The sequence below is a fragment of the Hemitrygon akajei genome, chromosome 7 (genome assembly GCF_048418815.1).
Source record: "Hemitrygon akajei chromosome 7, sHemAka1.3, whole genome shotgun sequence".
NCBI lineage: Eukaryota > Metazoa > Chordata > Chondrichthyes > Myliobatiformes > Dasyatidae > Hemitrygon > Hemitrygon akajei.
In genome coordinates this window covers 116,340,367-116,360,177 of record NC_133130.1, presented here as the reverse complement: position 1 = coordinate 116,360,177, position 19,811 = coordinate 116,340,367, and the positions used below count along the sequence as shown (strand labels likewise).

Sequence of the window (19,811 nt, the reverse complement as noted above, 5' to 3'; positions counted from 1 at the left end):
CTTGGCTATAAACACCAACTCAATATAGGATTCATCTAAACTAATGCACTGTATACTATATAATACAACAAAATATCACCACCACAGCATAGTAAATTTTAAGTTGTCCCTAATCCTACTACTACATCAACTCAGGCCTAGGGGGCCAGCATCGGACACGATGATGGACTCTCCACTCCTCCCTCTCCCTCATCAGTGTGTTCAGCTCATCTACATTAGCCGTGCCGCTATCTTCTAGGAGCGTGTTGACCATAGTCTTGGGAGGGCGCCCGGGGCTCCTCCTCCCATGCTTGGGCTCCCATGTGATGACTAGGCTGGCAGGTAGCTCAGGGTGGCATAGACGGTACCCCACGAGTTGCAGTCTTCTTGCCTCGATTTTAGTAGTGAGCATTGATAGGTCGTCATAGAGCTCGACGTTTGTCGTGTGCTGTTGCCAACTCACGTCAAGAGCCATCCGGAGCATTCGTGTATGGCAACCATCTAGTGACTTTCGCATGGTCTTGGTGAGAGTCCACGTCTCACATCCGTATGTGAGAACGGACTCTATGACTGCTATGAAGATCCTCTTTGAGCCTCTGGTCAGGTTCAACCTCCAGATTTCCTTCATGTCGTTCACAGCCCTCCTCGCCAGCGCCTTCCGTATCTTTATGTCCTTCTCCGAACTCATCATTTTTGACCCGAGGTCCCATTCAGGTCTAAAGAATGAATCGCTGTGGAGGATTTCTTACTCTTGTGGACCAACATCTTTCCCAACAAGGGGGAGTCACTCTGCTTGGCAAGTGAGACTCGTGGCTGTGAAACAATCTCAGGATCGAGAGTCTCCTCCATGCTGACTGCAGGAGTTGATTTTAGACTCTGGACCAACTGGGTGATACAACGTAGATATGTCTTATTCCATTCCATTTCAGGAATGACTGAAACTGTTCCACCACAAACTGTGGTCCATTGTCAAGGCAGAGAGGCGTCTCAACACATCAGCAGTGTGCGAGGATGTCGCGGAGACTACGGGGAACACTGCCGGCCACTTCGTAGCTGCATCCACGACCACCTCGGAATTTGTGCCCATGAATGGTCTGGCAAAACCCACATGAATCCTCGGGCAGGTCAATGTAGGCGATTCCCAGGGATGGACAGGCACTGCTGTTGGCATCTTCTGGATGTGTGGACATCCTGAACAGGGCATGGCGAGCTGCTCAGTCTACTGATCTATTCCAGGCCACCAGACGAAGCTTCGCACCAGTGTTTTCATTTTCATGGCACCTAGGTGACTGGCACGTAGCTCCTCCAACACTTTAGCTCTGAGCTTTCATGCTACAAAAACTCTCAGTTCCCACAGAAAGCAACCTTCATCAAGGGTGCCGGTAAAAATGGGGGAACTGGAGTTTCTGCTGCACATTCCAGTCATCTTGGGTTCTTCTCTGGTTTCCCTTTTGACCATCTCTGCTGCTACAGGGAGATTTCCCATTTGTGTTATGGAGAATACGTCCAGAGGAATATCCTCTTTTGTAAATGTTTCCAGTATTTCCTTTCCCAAGGGCAAACGGGACAATCCATCAGCATTTCCATCAATAGTCATCATCTTGAATTCAATCTTTTAGTTGTGTCCTCCAAGAAACAGAGCTGATTCATGCTGCTGTTGTTACTGGAACACCCTTCTGTGGATTGAAAATGGACGCCAGTGGTTGATGATCAGTGACAAGGCTAAACTCTCTCCCATACAAGTACTGGTTGAAAGGTTTTAGACCCCACACCAGATTCAAGCCCTGTCTGTCAGTTTGTGCCTAGTTTTTCTCTGTAGTGGGAAGGGAACACAATGCAAAGGCTATGGGGCATTCACTTCCATTACTCGAACATGTGACATGACCGCACCAATCCCATAAAGCGAGACACCGCAGGCAAACTTCACTTTACGATGTGGATCATAATGTGTGAGTGTAGTGTCTGACGTCTCCATTTCCTTTGCCTTTTTGAAACCACCTCACACTGCTTTGCTCATTGCCACGTCTTCCTGATCTGCAGTGATGAGTTCAAGGACTGCAGCACAGTAGCCAGGTTTGGCAGGAACCAGTAGTTGACAAATCCTAAAACTGACTGCAACTATAACTCGTCCTTTGGCCTTGGAGCATCCGCCACTGCTTAAATTTTCTCAGCTTGTGTAATCCTTGTGCGTCAATGTTATGACCGCAGTAAGTGATGCTCGGTTTAAAGAATTCACACTTGTTGTGTTGTGGCCTGAGCCCATCATCTCCTAATCTTTTTAACACTCTCCTGAGGTTCTGAAGATGTCCTCGTCATCCTTACTGCTAACAATGATCGAATCCAGGTAATACTGAGTGGCTGGGCGGCCTTGCAGCACCTGGTCCAGAGCTTTCCACCAGAGTGCACGTGCAGATGCATTATAGTGACAAAGCCCCTTGTGAGTGCTTATGGTGAGAAACACTTCGGACTCTTCCTCCATCCCCAACTGTGGGTCTGCCTCAGCTAAGCCCATGCTGAAGGGTTTTCTTCCAGAAAGGTGTTCAAAGACATCCTCGATCCCAGGCAGAGGGTATTGATCTACTTTCAGTACTAGGTTGACGGTTGCCTTAAAATCGTCACAGATCCAGACACAACCATTCTTCTTGGCCACTGGGACCACTGGTATTGCCCATGGGCTCCAAGCAACCTTGGAATAAATTCCTTCAGCCTCCATGTGACCTAGCTCACTGGCTACTTTATCACAGATGGTATCAGGAACTGGATGGGCTTTACAGAACTTGGGTGGGGCATTTTCATTTAACTCTATTTTACCCTCGATATGTTTGAGTTTTCCAATGGCATCCTTGAATGCTGCTGTGGATCATCCAGCACCTTTCCTAGTTCTCTTTCAGTTGACTCTCTAGCAGGCGAAGTGGCATGCAAATAGTGGATGTACCTCCAACCAAGTTGTAGTTGTCTCCTTGGCCCTTTATTACTTGCCGTCTTGTTTTTACCATATACTAGACCAATGTGGCTTGTTGGTAGTTGTATTTCACTGTTACAAATGTCATTCTCATGGGAATCGTCTTTTACCTGGTATAAGTTCTTAGTTGGACACCTGCAGATTTCACCTCAGTATCTTTGAAATGCCGTTCAAGCTCATTTTGTGGAATGGCTGAAACAAGCTATTTTTAATTAATTTGTCATTCACTTCTGGTGTCAGCCATATTGCTTGTCTATTACTATTTCCACATTTTAAATCTCAAGACCTTGCAGTCCTGTGTTGGTCTCATCATTATCAGATTGTTCATCAACAGCATGCAGATTTGAAACTGCAACGCGACTTTTTAACTTTTTCTCTTCCCTGTACAGTCCATTTATTTTTGTCTGTCTGCCATGCTCTTTATATATCAATTTTCAGCTTTAAACCTGCATTGGTCTGGTGTATATGAGCCCCTGCCACAGTGGTAACACAATTTATTTGGGCCAGACTGGTTTCAGTTTAGTTGCTGCAATTTTGTTCACAGTCAGTTTCATTCCTGACTGCAACTCAATCGCAGTTTCCGCTGAAACAGCGATTTCAACTGCTCTTTTAAATCTAAGCTGTGCTTCAGTTAAGAGCCATTTTTGAATGCTTTCTTGTAAGAGTCCACAAACTAAATGATCTCCCAGTGCACCATTAAGCCCATTAATGAACTGATAATGCTCAATCTCTTCAATTCAGCCACGTGCACTGAAATGGACTCCCCTTAACTTTTGATTCCTCTCTTAAAACCAAAGTGTTCTGCAATCAATGGTTTTGGTTTTAAATATTTCTGCATTTTGGCTGGCTTGGTTTAAGTAGTTACACTTTGAAGCAAACTGTATGCCTTTAAACCCATGGACACAGCAAAATTGGCACCGACTCGTCATTGGCGATTTAATTTGCTTTAAATTACTGCTCAATTTGCTCAGTATACATGAGCCAGTTATCCGTTTTGTAATCAAACTCGGCAATCTTTCTGATGTAGCCAGCCATTTCTGCTCTTTTATTCATGATTACTTTCACCCGGTACTCGCTGTTTATGAACCTGTGAATTCTTCTGCTTTCTGCTTTTTTTAAAAACGCGACTGTCTCTGCAAGGACTACTCTGTTTTATTACTCAACTGTTCCTCACTGAATCTGTTGCTTGCACTACAAGAAGTAGGCAATCGTCTCAGGTTCATTTTAAAAATATCCCATTGCCACTGTTATGTTTTGTAACTTCAAAACATTAAACTAATTAAAAGAAAGTCACCGAAGTCTGAAATGTGAGTTTAACGTGCCGTTTTAATTTAAGTGAGGCGTACATGTATTACTGGGGAGCGTCATGCCCAAAGCAATTCATGTACTTTCATATATAGGCTGTAGTTAATTACTTAAACAAACAGGAATACTTAATCAAACAGTATATTTACAATATTGCTCAAATATTAAATACACAGCACAATCCTTGTTCCGAACAGCAACATTTTTTATCTGTGCACATTTAAACAGTGAAATCAGACCCAGAGTCACTTTCATTTAAAATAAAGTACAAATTACCGGTAGTTGATACTCATGAAGCACTACAGCACTGAAAGTCCCTTCAGCCCATCTAGTCCAGGGCAACCTGATCTTCTGCCAGTGCCATCTACTTGCATTGGGACCACATCTCACCAAACCCCTCCCATCCACATCCTATAAAACTTATCTTGTGTTATAATTGAACCCATATCCACCACTTTCACTGGCAGCTCGTTCCATACTCTCAACCACCCTCTAAGTTCCCCCTCATGTTGCCCTTAAACATGTTACCTTTCACCCTAAACACATGGCCTCTAGTTCTAGTCTCACCCAATCTCAGTGGAAAAATCCTGCGAGCATTCTCCTTATCTATATGCCTCATAATCTTGTACATTTCTTTAAGATCTTCCCTTGTTCTCCTGCGCTCCAGGAAGTAAAGTCCTAACTTATTCAACCATTCTCTTGTAACTCGGGTTCTCAAGTCCCTGCAACAGCCTTGTAAATTTTCTCTGTACTCCTATAAACCTTATTGGCATCTTTCCTACTGGTAGGTATAGCCACTCGCTTTGAAGAGGTCGCCTGAAAATCCCAGCAACAGCCTTGTAAATTTTCTCTGTACTCCTATAAACTTATTGGTATCTTTCCTACTGGTAGGTATAGCCACTCGCTTTGAAGAGGTCGCCTGAAAATCCCAGCAACAGCCTTGTAAATTTTCCTGTTCGGCACTAGAATCCTGCAGAACACTCTGAGCTAAAAACAGAAGTTAAACAGCCACTAGAGACATAGGAGATTGTAGACGCTAGAATCTAGCTGATCTACAAATTTAACTCCTTTACGTACCCAATCCCCCAATTTTGGATTAATTCGGGATGAGGAAAAGAAACATAAAGGTCAATTTTGCAATATTGCTTAGATAGAGAAATAACTTCAATGGATCGTGCTTCTGTCAATTTATTAGGTTGTAAATTAAGTTTTTAAAACTTTAGAAACTGTTGAGAAAATAGACTTCCAAAAATGTTTCAGTACAGAACACGACCAAAACACATGTGTCAATGTGGCTGTCTCAGTTTTACATCTGTCACACTGACTACCAACATTAGAAAACATTTTAGACAGTCTCTCCTTTGTCAAATAGTAACGATGTACAATTTTAAATTGAATCAAAGAGTGATTGGCACAGATCGAAGAAGAGTTAACCAACTTCAAAATCAGCAACCAATCTTCTGTTATCAGGGTCATGTTAAACTCTCTCTCCCAATCTTGCTTAATCTTAAGTGAAGGGTAATAGTGCTTTTGTAACAATAAATTATAAATTTTCCCAATAAAACCCTTCACTAAAGGATTCATTTTAAAAATAATATCTAACAGGTCAGAATCTTGTATATATGGAAAATTACTTAAGTATTTTTGTAAGAAGTGTCTGACCTGAAGATATTGCGGGAAATGTGAATATGTAAGAGAGTATTTAGTTACTAATTTCTCAAAAGACATCAATCGGCCATCTTGGAACAGATCCATGAAGGAATAAACTCCTTTATTCCCTCCAGAAAAGAAAGGTACGATCACTTAATGAAGTGTTTAAATAAATTGACAGTTTTATTTTGTATAATTCCTCAATATATTCATAGTATTTCACCATCAGACCAACATGTAATTGCATTTGTTACATTATTGGCCAGAAGGGCTATTTTGTTGAAATGGAAAGATGTTCTGCTCCTACTTTGATACGATGGTTTTCTCAGGTGATGTTATGTCTCAGTTTGGAGAAAAATCAGAAGTCGAACGTTTGATCCTCGATTTGATTTTGAGAAAAGGTGGGGTTCATTCACCCGCCACTATCATCTGATTTGAGTTAATTAATATGGTTTCCTTCCGATTTTTCTTTAAGTGGATTTCAGTTGGCGGACTGATGTTTTTTTTAATGGAAGCTTGTATGATGATTAGCTCCGGGGTTGTGCTCCCAATGGGGGTTTTTTTGGGGTTTTTTTAGTTAGTAGTGGTTCTTCTTTTCCCTTCTTTTTTTTCAAAAAAATATTCTTAACACTTTATTTTCTCTTATTATTATTGATATATTGTTTAGTTTTGTTTGCTGCCGGGATAATCAAGGACAAGACCCACCCAGCCAACACACTTTTTGTCCCACTTCCCTCCAGGAAAAGGTTCAGGACCACGAAGATCCGTACAGCCAGATTTGGGAACAGCTTCTTTCCAACTGTGATAAGACTGCTGAACAGATCCTGACCCGGATCTGGGCCGTACCTTCCAAATATCTGGACCTGACTTGCACTACCGTACTTTCCCTTTTCTATTTTCTAATTATGATTTATAATTTAAATTTTTATTACATTTACTTCGATTTGTACTTCAGGGAGTGCGAAGCGCAGAAACAAATATCACTGTGATGATTGTACGCTCTAGTATCAATTGTTTGGTGACAATAAAGTATTTGTATTTGTATCAGTTATTTGCCAATTTAATTCCTTATTGTATAAAATGACATATTGACTTAATGTATCTTTTTTTTGTTAATCTTCAATAATAATTAATAAAAAGATTTTAAAATGAAACGAATCATGCTTGTGAGGGGCCACCACTTACCCACACTTCTACAGGTGAACCTCTCTGCTCTCACTGATGAGTTTGTAAGTTTCCAATTCTCTGTATTTCTTCCTTTTCGATGGATCTTCTTCCTCAATCTGTCAGAACCAGAACCAGAATTAGAACCAAGTTTATTGACACACGACTTGAAACTTTTGTTTTATGTCAGCAGTACAGTGTAAGACATTGAAAAAACTACTCTAGATTGCAATAGAGAGAGGAAAAGTGAGCTCCATTCAGAACTCTTTCGGCAGAGGGGAAGAAACTGTTCCTAAGACATTGAGAGTGCGTCTTCAGACTTCTGTACCCCCTCCTTGATGGTAGCAATAAGAAGAGGGCTTGTCCTGGATGATGAGGATTCTTCATGATGGATGCCGCCTTTTTGAAGGATGATTCTGGAGTTAATGAACATGTCGACCAACACAGTCGCTTTGAAACTGCTGGAGTTTTGGGAGCAAAATGCCGTCACTTGGTTTTGGATTAATGGGAGGCCCAATTCACGCTGTGAGAAATCACTGCTGACAACACCAAATGTTTCTATGTGGTAACGTCGCTCAGTAACTCTACGGCTGTGAGAGTGGTGAGGCCACTCGAACACCCACCTAGACACGATAATTACCGATCACCGAAAACTCACCTTTTACAAACTTTCGGACTATCGGAGTCTGACCGCGCCAAACAGTTGCTCTCCTTGCCTGGCCTTGGCGATGCTAGGTTGTCAGAGCTGATGGCCCACATGCTGCTTCTCCTGGGAAATCACCACCCTTGTTTTATTTTTAAAGAACTCTTCATGCAGCAAATGCCTGATGAAGTTCACACATCCCTCACCAATGTACCTGAGAAGGTCTATCGGGAACTTGTAAAATGGCTGACAGTCTACACTCAACTAGGCAGCGATGCATCATTCCCCCTCCTTTCTCTACCTCAATAAGCCCAGTCAGCAAGGCCCCCAACATAATGGCACATGCAACTACAAAGCAGACGACGCCAGGCCTGTGGTTTTACCACGCCTCACTTCGGTACGAACGCTAGGAAGTGCCGACCACTTTGAAGTTTCGACAGTGCCAGCTCATCGGGACATCGGAGGTCTGTGAACACCGTGGGTTCCAGCTGCCACGGTCATCCACCGTTCATCACAGATACCCTTTCAGGGCAACGTTTCCTGTGTGACACAGGTGCTCAAGTGAGTGTGCTGCCAGCATCACCTACTGATGAGAAGGCAAAGAGTGACAAACCTCGCTGGTTAGGCCAGTGGCAGCAGGATCCAGACGCAGGACACAATGGGTGACACTCTGCTTCAGTGGGAAACACTACACATGGGATTTCATCCTGGCTCACTGCAGATTCCCAGAGTACCCACGGGCTGTTAGTCAATCTGAAGAACTGCCGGCTTGTGGCTGTCAAGGACTTTGGGTCGTTACCCTGCTCCCTCAGAAAATTCCCCTCGACTACTCGGTCAAGTGCATGCTCCATCCCATCGGAGTTTACTCGATTGCTGGGTGAACTCCCAAACCTCACCAAGCCCACATTCTCCACTACCATCACAAAACAAGGGGTTGAACACCACATTCCCACAACTGGCCTGACAGTCCGTGCCCGCGAGCGTAGACTGGACCCAGAAGAGCTGGCAACCACGAGGCTGAGTTTGCCAACGTGGAAAGGCTTGGCATTGTACGCTGGTCCAACAGCCGCTGGGCTTCACCCCTCCATAAGGTCCCCAAGTCCGATGGTGGCTGCCACCCATGTGGCGATTACAGACACCTTAACGAGGCCACCACCCCTCATCGTTACCCAGTCCCACACATCCAGGTCTTTCCAACACATTCAGACAGAAAGTCAAATTTTTTCCCAAAGTCAATGGGGCTCTGTGTTAAAAGACTGAGATTTGCTTTATGCTTAGCTGATGACATACTGGTTGCCAGTGCATCGAAATGTGAACACGTATCTCATCTCCGCACACCTTTCCATTGCTTAAGCCAACACGGGATGATTATTAACCCTGCTAAATGCCTGTGGGAGCTGTCAACCATTGACAGAAGCTGCGAAACCCCTCCCATCAAAAGTAGTGGCTATTATGGATTTCCCACCGCCCCGCACTACTAAAAAACTACTGGAGTTTTTACATAAGGTGAATTTCTATCACCACTTCATTCCGTGTGCTGCTGAGCTTATGCTCCCCTGTACAGTGTGCTTGAAAGCAATAACCCTAATCAAGTGCTTGACTGGTCAGTGGACATGATGATAGCAAACGAGCTCTTTCTAACGTGACCCTACTGGCACACCCACTCCCCAACGTACCCATAGCCATTGCTTCTGACACCTCGCGTGGTGTCGTGGCTGCGCATGAGCAGCTGGTCGGAGGCCTGTGGCAACCACTGGCCTTCTTCAGCCGGCAACTCTATCCCCCGAAGGGAAGTCTGACTGTGAGCTTCTCGGTCTCCGTCCGGCTGTCTGCCACCTTCCTTTTCGTCCAGAGGGTTGCCATTTGTTCACCACAAACCCCTCATGCACACGATGGCCAAAATATCAGACCTTTGGTCTGCACGGCAGCAACACCACCTAGCCTACATATCTGCGTTCACAACTGATGTACAACATATCAATGTGGAAAAAATAATGCCTTGGCTGATTGCCTCTCACGGCCAGCCACTGAGGCCATACACATGGGGGTTGACCATGACAACATGGCAGCCGACCAAGTTATTGATCCAGATATCTGGGTTTACCAAACAGCAGTCACAGGCCTGCAGTTGGCTGACGTTAAGTTCGGGGAAGGTGGGGTTTTTCTCCTGTGCCCTCGTCCCATTGTGGCTGCAAAGTGGAGACTAACTGTTTTCAACTGCGTAGGTGACCTCTCGCACCTGGGCCAGAAGGCCTCACAAAAGCTGGTTGCACTAAAGGCCTTAGAAAGGCCGTGCTTGATTGGACTGTAGTCTGTGTGGAGTGCCGGGAGGCAAAAATTAACCCTCACGTTCAGGCATCAGTGGCACCTTTTGCAGTCCCTGAGTGACAGTTTGACCATGTCAACGTGGACCTTATTGGTCCTCTTCCCCTCTCCCACGGTTTCACGCACCTCCTTACCATGGTGGACCTCACTACCAGCAGGCCAGAGGTCATCCCTCTAGCATCGACGATGGCACCAGACACGGCTCGGGCTTTCGTCGGCACTGGGTTGCCCGGTTTGGTACCCTTGCTGATATTTCCTCTGACCGCGGTCCCCAATTCATTTCGGACCACCGGGCTGCGATGGCCCAGAACCTTGTCGTTAGGCTACATCACACCGCGGCGTATCACCCACAGTCCAAAGGCCCATGTGAGTGGTTTCACCGTTCCTTAAAGGCAGCTCTGAGGGCCTTCCTGACTGGTGAGTGTTAATACGAGCGTCTCCCATGGGTCCTGCTGCAGCTCCAAAAGAGGTCCTGCAGACCGAGATCTGGATCATTCCGCTGCCGTGCCCCTGGCATTACAACATGACCATGAACGTGTCAAGGCCCCTCTAGACGAGCCAGAGGCACCTGCGGTTCCTCCACCCATAGAACACAGGGCCCGGGCCTGGTGGCTCACCTGTGGTTTTTAGCACGCTTTTGTTGTGTGGGTTTTACAGATAAAATGTGTCATGGGTTTTGTTAAACATGCTTTACTTTCTTTGCAGAAACCTACACTATCTTCTGCCCAATTGGAGGGGTGGGGGAAGAGGACAGAATGTATAGGGTGGGAGGGGTCTTCGATTACGCTGACTGCTTTCCCAAGACAGCAAGAAGTCTGGTTTCTGTGATGTGTTGAGCCGTGTCCACAATCCTCTTGCAGTTTCCTGTCACTTCGACCACTGCAGCTGGCATACCAGGCCGCTGAGCGACAATAAAAAACTACTGCAGGTCAAAGGGAATATGCCAAATTTCCTCCAACTCCTGAGGAAGTTGGTAAGCTTTCTTAGCCACAGGGTCCATATGGTTGGAGAAGGATAGGACCACAACCTTGCCATGGTTTGGAGGCTGGCGGGCCTCAATGACCCAGAGAGCTGTGTTGGCTGGAGTCAGGGCTTTGTCCTTTGGTGTTGGTAGGGTCACCCATGCCAAACGGGTTAAAGTGCAGAGGCCAGACTACGAGTGGCCCACTGATCCTCCAGGTTCAGGGCTGCAGCTCGCGGTTAACAACCCTGACTGGTCAAACCAAACTGTCAGGGAAACTGCATGAAGAATCCTTCTACGTCTGAGCGTGACGGTATTCCCGAGCCTCCATCCAGGACCTGTGTGACTCACAGTAGTGAGGGAAGCACGCCAGAGAGGGAGGGTCTTTACTGCTGCCCTAAGCATGTGATGTGATGTGATGTGATGGGGAGAGGGGAAGAGGGAGAGAAGGGGAGAGGGAGAGAGGGAGAGAGGGGGAGAGGGGGAGAGGGAGAGAGGGGGAGAGGGAGAGAGGGAGAGAGGGAGAGAGGGGGAGAGGGAGAGAGGGGGAGAGGGGGAGAGGGAGAGGGGGAGAGGGGGAGGGGGGAGAGGGGGAGAAGGAGAGAGGGGAAGAGGGAGAGAGGGGGAGAGGGGGAGAGGGGGAGAGGGAGGGGGAGAGGGGAGAGTGGGAGAGAGAGAGGGGGAGAGAGAGGGGGAGAGAGAGAGGGAGAGAGGGAGGGGGAGAGGGGAGGGGGAGAGGGGGAGAGGGGGAGAGAGAGAGTGAGTGAGTGAGTGAGTGAGTGAGTGAGTGAGTGAGTGAGTGAGTGAGTGAGTGAGTGAGTGAGTGAGAGAGAGAGAGAGAGAGAGAGAGAGAGAGAGAGAGAGAGAGAGAGAGAGAGAGAGATTTAAAAATTTGATGTGGTCAGGAGCATATGCACTGCCCCCCCCCCCCTTCCTGAAGTCAATAACCAGCTCTTTAGTTTTGTTGCCAGTCAGCTGAATATCCTATCTCTCTCCTCCCACCTTATGAGGAATGTCTACGGCACAGTCGTGGTGTAGAAGGGGAAGAGGGTATAAACATCACATGCCTCCTCAGCCCCCGATACCCAACTCACCCGGTCCACCATGTCGTTCTGCCCACAGGGGCCAATCCCACGAAGAATCATTGCCACAACGAGGCAACGGATGGAGAGGATACCCTCCACTGTGGCCAGCATCATTGATGGGATCCATAACGCCAGAGTGGTATCCTGGAAAGGGACAGAGAGGGAGAGCTGTCAGATCAAACAAAACACAAGACTTACCAGCAGTCATAGAAAACTGGATCAGCAAAGATTTGGGGTGCAGTGGACAGTGATGAAGGCTATCAAGGCTTGCAATGGGATCTGGACCAGTCTGAAAAATGGCAGATGGAATTTAATGCAGACAAGTGCTATGCTTTGTGAGGACAAACTAGGGTAGGGCTCACACAGCAAATGGTAGGGTACTGAGGAGTGTGGTAGAACAGAGGGGTCTAGCAACACAAAGCAATGTCATTGGTAGTTAAGGTCATAAAGAGAACTTTTGGAACATTGGCCTTCATAAATCACAGTAGTGAGTACAGGATTTGGCATTTTATGTTGAGTTTGTGTATGATATTGGTGAGGAATAATTTGGAGTATCGTGTGCAGTTCTGGTCACCTACCTATAGGAAAGATATCCATAAGATTGAAAGAGCAATCAGAAGATTTACAATGACGTTGCAGAGGCTTGAGGACCTGAGTTATATAGAAAGATCGTATAAGGTTGAACATTATTCCCTGGAGTGTAGGTACAGGCAGACAGGGTTGTAAAGAAAGCTTTTGGCACTTTGGCATTCATAAATCGAAGTATTGAATACAGGAGTTGGGATGTTTTGTTGGAGTTGTGTAAGATGTTGGTGAGTGTAATTTGGAGTACTGTGTGCAGTTTTGTTCACCCACCTACAGGAAAGATGTCAATACGAGGGATCTGGACCAGCTGGAAAATGGCAGATGGAATTTAATGCAGACAAGTGTGAGGCGTTGCACTTCGACAGGACCAGCCATGAAAAGGTCTTACGCACTGGATGACAGAGCACTGAGGACTGTGGTAGAACAAGAGGGATCTGGGAGCACAGGTCCATAATGAATGGAAAGTGGTGTCACAGGTAGACAGCGTTGTAAAGAAAGCTTTCAGCACACTGGCCTTCATAAACCAATGTCCTGAATACAGGAGGTGGGATGTTTTGTTGAAGTTGAATAAGACATTGGCGAGGCCCAAGTTGGAGTACCGTGCGCAGTTTTGGTCTCCCACCTATGGGAAAGATGTAAATAAGGTTGAAATAGTGCAGAGAGAATTTGCAAGAATGTTGCCGGCTCTGGAGGACCTGAGTTATAACGGAAGGATGAATAGGTTGGACTTTATTCCTTAGAGTGGAGAAGAATGAGGGGGATTTGACAGAGGTATACAAAATTATGAGGGTATCGATAGGGTAAATGCAAGCAGGCTTCCCCCCTGAGGTTGGGTGGGATTATTAGAGGTCATGGGTTAAGGGTGAAATGCTTACGGGGGAGCTTTGTAGTCAGAGGGTGGGGTACTTGTGTGGAACGAGCTGTCAGCAGAAGTGGACGACGTGGGTTTGCTTGCAACATTTAAGAGAATTCTGGAGACGCATGTGGATAGGAGGGATATAGAGGGCTGTGATCCAGGTGCAGGTCAGTTAGAATAACAGTTCAGCATGGATGAGATGGGCCGAAGAGCCTTTGTCTGTGCTGTAGTTAGTCGATGACCGCTGTGGGAGTAGACTTGGAGGGTCAAGCACCATTCTCTTATCTTCATATTACATACCACTGTGCAACGGTCAGTTACTTACGTAGATGCGGGTTGTATCAAAGGGGCAGTTGTCGATTGTCATCGACCTGCCAGAAACAGCTGGCACCATGGTGGAGTTGCAGCCGGAGATCAGGTTCCTGCCTCCTTGAGATACGGTCAGTACAATGGCCAGAATCAGCCCAGCAGCACAGGCCAGTGACGTCAACGTGTTTAACAGAGAGCTCACCAACAGTCCCCAGTGCTGTGGAGAGAAAATCAGAAAGTTAGCAAGATCAGTACACACAGGACTCCAATAATTACCCCTACCATGACGTTTCAGGGACCAGTTGAACAGCTCACCTGCCTCAGCATTCATCAGAAAGCCACAGACCATCAGTACAGAATTAGGCCATTCAGTCTACTCCACCATTCTATCACGGCCGATTTATTTTCCCTCCTTTACACATTATTTTCCCCATTCTTCCACCTTCTCCCTGTAACCTTTGACGCCCTTACTAATCAAGAACCTATCAAACTCTGCTTTAAATATACCCAGTGACTTGACCTCCACATCCATCTGTGGCAAAGAATTCCACAGATTCACCACCATCCAGCTAAACAGATGATATCGAACAGTACAGGCTCATTGGCCCATGTTGTCGTGCCAACTCTTACCTACTCTACGATCAACCTAACCTTCCCCTCCCACATAATCTTCCATTTTCCTTTCATCCATGTGCCCACCCAAGAGCCTTTTAAATGTCCCGAGTGTATCTGCCTCTCCCACTACCTCTGGCAGTGTGTCCTATGTAATAACCACGCTCTGTGTAAAAAACCTGCCTCTAATATTCCCCCTCCACCTTCCTCAAAACACCTTAAAGTTATTCTCCCTTGTATTAACCACTTCTCCCCTGGGGAAAAGGTGCTGGCCGTCCATTCTATCTATGCCTCTTATCATCGTGTGCGGTCTATCAAGTCACCTCTCATCATCCTTTGGTCCAAAGAGAAAAGGCCTTGTCCTATCCTCACTAGACATGCTCCCTAGTCCAGACAGCATCCAGGTAAATCTCTAGACCCTCTCTAAAGCTTCCTATAATGAGGTGACCAGAACTGAACACGATATTCCAAGTGTGGTCTGCCCAGGGTTTTATAAAGCTGCGACATTATCTTGTGGCTCTGGAACCCCATCGCCCGACAGGTGAAGCCCAGCACACCAAACAGCTTCTTAGCCAGCCTGTCAGCTTGAGGGGTCTATGGACGTAGACTGCAGGTAAACTGACACAGTGAAGTGAAGTACAATCAGCTAGAGCGGTAGGTTCAGTGGAAGAGAACAACGTGTGAGGACATGAATATTGCAATGTGACAGCGATGGATCTATGATCTGAAAGAGTAGTGGGTGAGGTGAAAGAGTGCCTTCAGTCTGTGAAAAAATGTTCAAGTTCAAAGTTATGATCAAAGTACACGTATGTCACCATATTCTACCCCGAAGATGCATTTCCTTGCGGGCATTCACAGTCAATACAAAGCAGCACAATAGAATCAATGAAAAACTACACACAGCAAGGACGGACAACTGGCGTGCAAAAGACAACAAACTTTGCAAATACAAAAAAAAAAGAAAATCATAAATTAACAAAATAAATAAGCAATAAATATTGAGAAGATGAGTTGTAGAGTCCTTAATAGTGAGTTCATAGGTTGTGGGAACAGTTCAGTGTTGAAATGGAGTGAAGTTATCCCCTCCGGTTCAGGAGCCTGACGGTTGAGGGGTGATAACTGGTCCTGAACCTGGTGGTGTGAGTCCTGAGGCTCCTGTACCTCCTTCCTGATGGCAGCAGTGGGGTTCCAGATGAAGGATTCTCCTTTCCTGGGATAGCACTGCTTGTAGATGTGCTCAATGGTGGGGAGGGCTTTACCTGTGATGGACTGGGCCGTATCCACTAGTTTTTTTTTTTGCAGAGTTTTCAAGTTTGTAGGGGATTTAAGCAAACAGAAGAACATCTACAGATGTTGGAAATCCAAGCAACACACTCAAAATGCAGGCCAGGCAACGTCTTTGCAAAGGTGTAACCAGTCGACACTTTGGGCCGAGACCCTTCATCAGGGCTGGAAAGGAACGGGAGAAGTCAGAGTAAGAAGGTGGCGGAAGGGAGGAAGAAGACAGGTGATAGGTGAAACAGGGGAGGGGTGTAGAAAAGAGCTGGGAAGATGATTGGTGAAGAGATAAAGGGCTGGAGAAGGGGGTGTCTGATAGGAGAGGACAGAAGGCCATGGAAGAAAGAAAGGGAAGGGGAGGAGCACCAGAGGGAGGTGGAGGGCAGGTAAGGAGATAAGGTGAGGGAGGGTAACAGGAATGGGGGAAACGGTGAAGGAGGGGGCAATAAACAGAAGTTCGAGAAATTGATGTTCATGCCATCAGGTTGGAGGCTACCCAGATAGAATATAAGGTGTTGTTCCTCCAACCAGAGTGTGGCCTCATCGCGACAGTAGAGGATTGACATGTTGGAATGGGAATGAGAAGCAGAGTTGAAAGGGGTGGCCACTGGGAGATCCTGCTTTTTGTAGGGGACACATCGGGCAAGGTAGGCTGGAGTAGAATAAAGGATTTTACGACTGAGTGTTCGAGAGGAAATACCAAGAATGACCCGAGAAAGAGTGAAGACGTCAGCACAGATGAGACACAGAGCCGCTGGGCTGAACAGTCAGGTCACAATGGAGCATTCAGTCCTTTAAAAGTAGTTGCCAAATCTGGAACAGCCGATCATACCCAATAAGTCATTCCTTCCAAAATCTAAAGACAAAAATGGACATCAGGACAATGACAATGGGCACCGGGAACTAATAAAAGGAATAGAATAAGCTCTGCTGGTTATTGAAGTATTAAGGGGTATAATTTAGCAGAGGTCTGCCAGAGATAAGGCATTAACTCATCGGATTAGTAACAGATGCAGGAGACCACACCTTATGCAAACACCAGACTTGTTGTGCAATATGGCTGGGATAATGACACCATCAATATCACACTATTTATAGAAGGCCTGTTCACAGTTTCAGTTCAGAGTGCACAGGAAACAACTTTGCACTTACCAGCCTTACTTTGAGCAGGTTTCGTGAGACTAAGATCGCAATGATCCCACTTGCAATACTCTGTTCAATTAAAGAGAATAAAAGTTAGCCATGCCTCAAGTTAACCCAAACCCCAACCCAAATCAAAAAAACACAAGAAAAGTCTGCAGATACTGGAAATCCAAACCGTCACACACAGAATACTGGAGGAACTCAGCAGGTCAGGCAGCAACTATGGAAATGAATAAACAGTCGACATTTCAGGCCAAGTCCTGTTTATTCACGCCCGTAGATGCTACCTGACCTGCAGAGTTCCTTCAGCATCTTGTAAGAGTTGCTTTGCAGCAATGATGTGAGACCATGCAAGAACCCCGACAACGCGTTGGAATGTGTACCCCCAGACATGCATGGATTCCGCACAGCGCACACTAAATGCTGGAGCAGCTCAGGCAGCATCTATGGAGGGGAATAAAAAGTTAACGTTTCAGGACAAGTCCCTTTATCCTCTCAAGGAGTTATCTTTGCAACCTCTAGCTGATGTTGGAGAGGACTGAAAAGACAGCAAGGATATTTATTTAGAGATACAGCATAGTAAGAAGCCCTCCCTGCCCAACAAGCCTGCACCACTCAAGTACTCCCATGTGACCAATTAACCTGCTAACCTGTACACGTTTGGACTGTGGGAGGAAACCAGAGCACCCGGTGGAAACCCACACAGTCACAGAGAGAACATACAAACTCCAAAAGACCATAAGACGGGGGAACAGATGTAGGCCGTTCAGCCATTTAGCACCAAGTCTGCTCCACCATTCCATCATAGCCGATCCATTTCCCTCTCAACCCCATCCTCTCACCTTCTCCCCAGAACCTTTCCCAGTGCCCCGGTCAGCATTTGTCAGTTAGCAGAGTGAGTATCACTAAAATTGAAAAGGCCATTATTATTAAGTTGATGCTAGTGGGAATTTGCTCCTAGCTTCCCGCCGCCTTAACAGGGATAGAGTTCCCCTTGTCCCTACCTACCACTCCATCAGCCTCTGCATCCAACACACTGTCCTCAGCAAATTTTGCCACCTCCAAAGGGATCTTGCTCCCAAACCGATCGTTACCTCCCCCCCCACCCCCACAAGGATTGCTCCTTCCTCATTTCCCTTGTCTATTCGTCCTCCCCGCACTTATCCCTGCAAGTGTTCGAAGTACTACACCTGCCTATTCACCTCCTCCCTTGTCCCTGTGAAGACCCCAAACAGTCCATCTAAGTGAGGCAACACTTTGTCTGCAAATCTTCCGCGGTTGTCTATTGTGTCCAGTGCTCCTCCATATTAGCGGGAACCGCTTCGTTGAGCACCTCCGCTCCGTCCTCCACCAGCAGGGCTTCCCAGTAGCCGAACATTTTAATTCCCTTTCCCATTCCCGTTCTGACCTCCTCGTGTGCCACGATGAGGCCACACTCAGGTTGGAGGAGCAACACCTTATATTCCATCTGGGTAGCCTCCAACCTGTTGGCATGAATATCAATTTCTCCTTCTGGTAAAAAAAAAACTCCCTCCCTCTTCATCTATTCCACACTCTGGCCTCTTCTCACCTCCCTATCACCACCTGCTGAGTCCCTCCTTCTTCCCTCTCTCCTCCAGTCTACTCTCCCCTCCTATCAGATTCCTTCTTCTCCAGCCACCTTTCCCACCCACCTGGCTTCATCTATCATCTTCCCCCTTCCTTTCCAGTCCTAAAGGAGGGTCTCGGCCTGATACATCGACTGTTTATTATTTTCCGCAGATGCTGCCTGACCTGCTGAGCTCCTCCAGCGTTTTGTGTGCGTTGCTTTGGATTTCCAGCATCTGCAGGATCTCTCATGTTTAAAGTAAAGCTACTATTTACTTATTTGTATTTAAGGAAATCCAAAGCAACACACAAAGTGCAATATTTGAGGTGCTGCTCTACGTGCAGCGGATGAGGCCCTGGACCGCCACAGCACAGTGCGAACAGGAAGTGGAATTATTGCGGCCGGCACAGCGGGCGGAACAAAAGTGCTCGACAAACCGGTCCCCTAAGCTGCTCCAGAAACAGCCAGTACAGAATCACAATCAGGTTCATCTTCAATGGCATGTCATGAAACTTCTTTTGTGGCAAGACCAAAAAAAAAATTCTAAGTTACAATATGAAATGAAACCAATACGTTGTGTGTAAGAGGGACAGTGAGGTGGTGTCTATGGGCTCATGGACAGTTCAGAAATCTGATGGCTATGGGGAAGAAACATTGAGCGTGGATCTTCAGGCTCCCTGATCATAGCAATGAGGAGAGGTTATGTCCCCAGATGGGTACGGCTTTTTCAAGCACATTTGCTGTGCCTGTTGTACCAGCTTGGATATCCCGGTTGCCAGCCAGTTTAATTTCACTTTCCTTTCTCCCTCTAACACAACTGTCCACGGCCTCATCCACTGCCGGACGAGGCGAGATGCAGATTAGTCTCCGCCAGGCTAACGTAAAGGGGACTGCATGGTGGTGGGGTCACTGCAAGAAATAATACCGATGCACTTCTATTCTCTCACCTCGTGAAAACGTCTGGAGGTTCTAATACACCAATTCTCCTTAGAAATTCAACAGCCAAACCCCAGGCAGGAAGATGTTACTTGCATTGGGAGAGCAAACAGAATGACTCACCAACAAACCAGAGATGACAGAAATGATGTTGGCCACAGAGTACTCAACGGTCACCTGGTCCTTGGGCTTCGAGATGTGCCTGAGGATTGTACCGTGGACAATAGCGCCAATGATGAAGTTGATGTGCCCAATGAAGATCAGGGCGATGCCCTTCCTCATCAGCTGTCGGGGCCCACTCTCTTTATCTGTTGGGTCATAAGAAACCTCCACTTCAGTTGTAGAGCCACACAACACGGAAATGTTTTATGGACAACATCAAAATCAGCCTGAAGAAATTCAACATCACATCTAAAAACTGTGGGGGCAT

General features: G+C 46.4%; 1 protein-coding gene across 1 annotated transcript in view; it reads right to left on the bottom strand.

The window, feature by feature from the left end:
- Positions 1-19,811, bottom strand: part of krtcap3 (keratinocyte associated protein 3) — a 42,047-nt gene that overhangs the window by 5,094 nt on the left and 17,142 nt on the right. Inside the window, exons 2-6 of the mRNA XM_073051814.1 lie at positions 19,505-19,689; positions 16,867-16,926; positions 13,841-14,041; positions 12,084-12,218; positions 7,082-7,179 (exon numbers count right to left, since the gene is read on the bottom strand). Of these exons, the coding sequence (XP_072907915.1) occupies positions 7,090-7,179; positions 12,084-12,218; positions 13,841-14,041; positions 16,867-16,926; positions 19,505-19,689 (671 nt within the window). The 3' untranslated portion in view covers positions 7,082-7,089. The remainder of the gene's footprint in view (positions 1-7,081; positions 7,180-12,083; positions 12,219-13,840; positions 14,042-16,866; positions 16,927-19,504; positions 19,690-19,811) is intronic.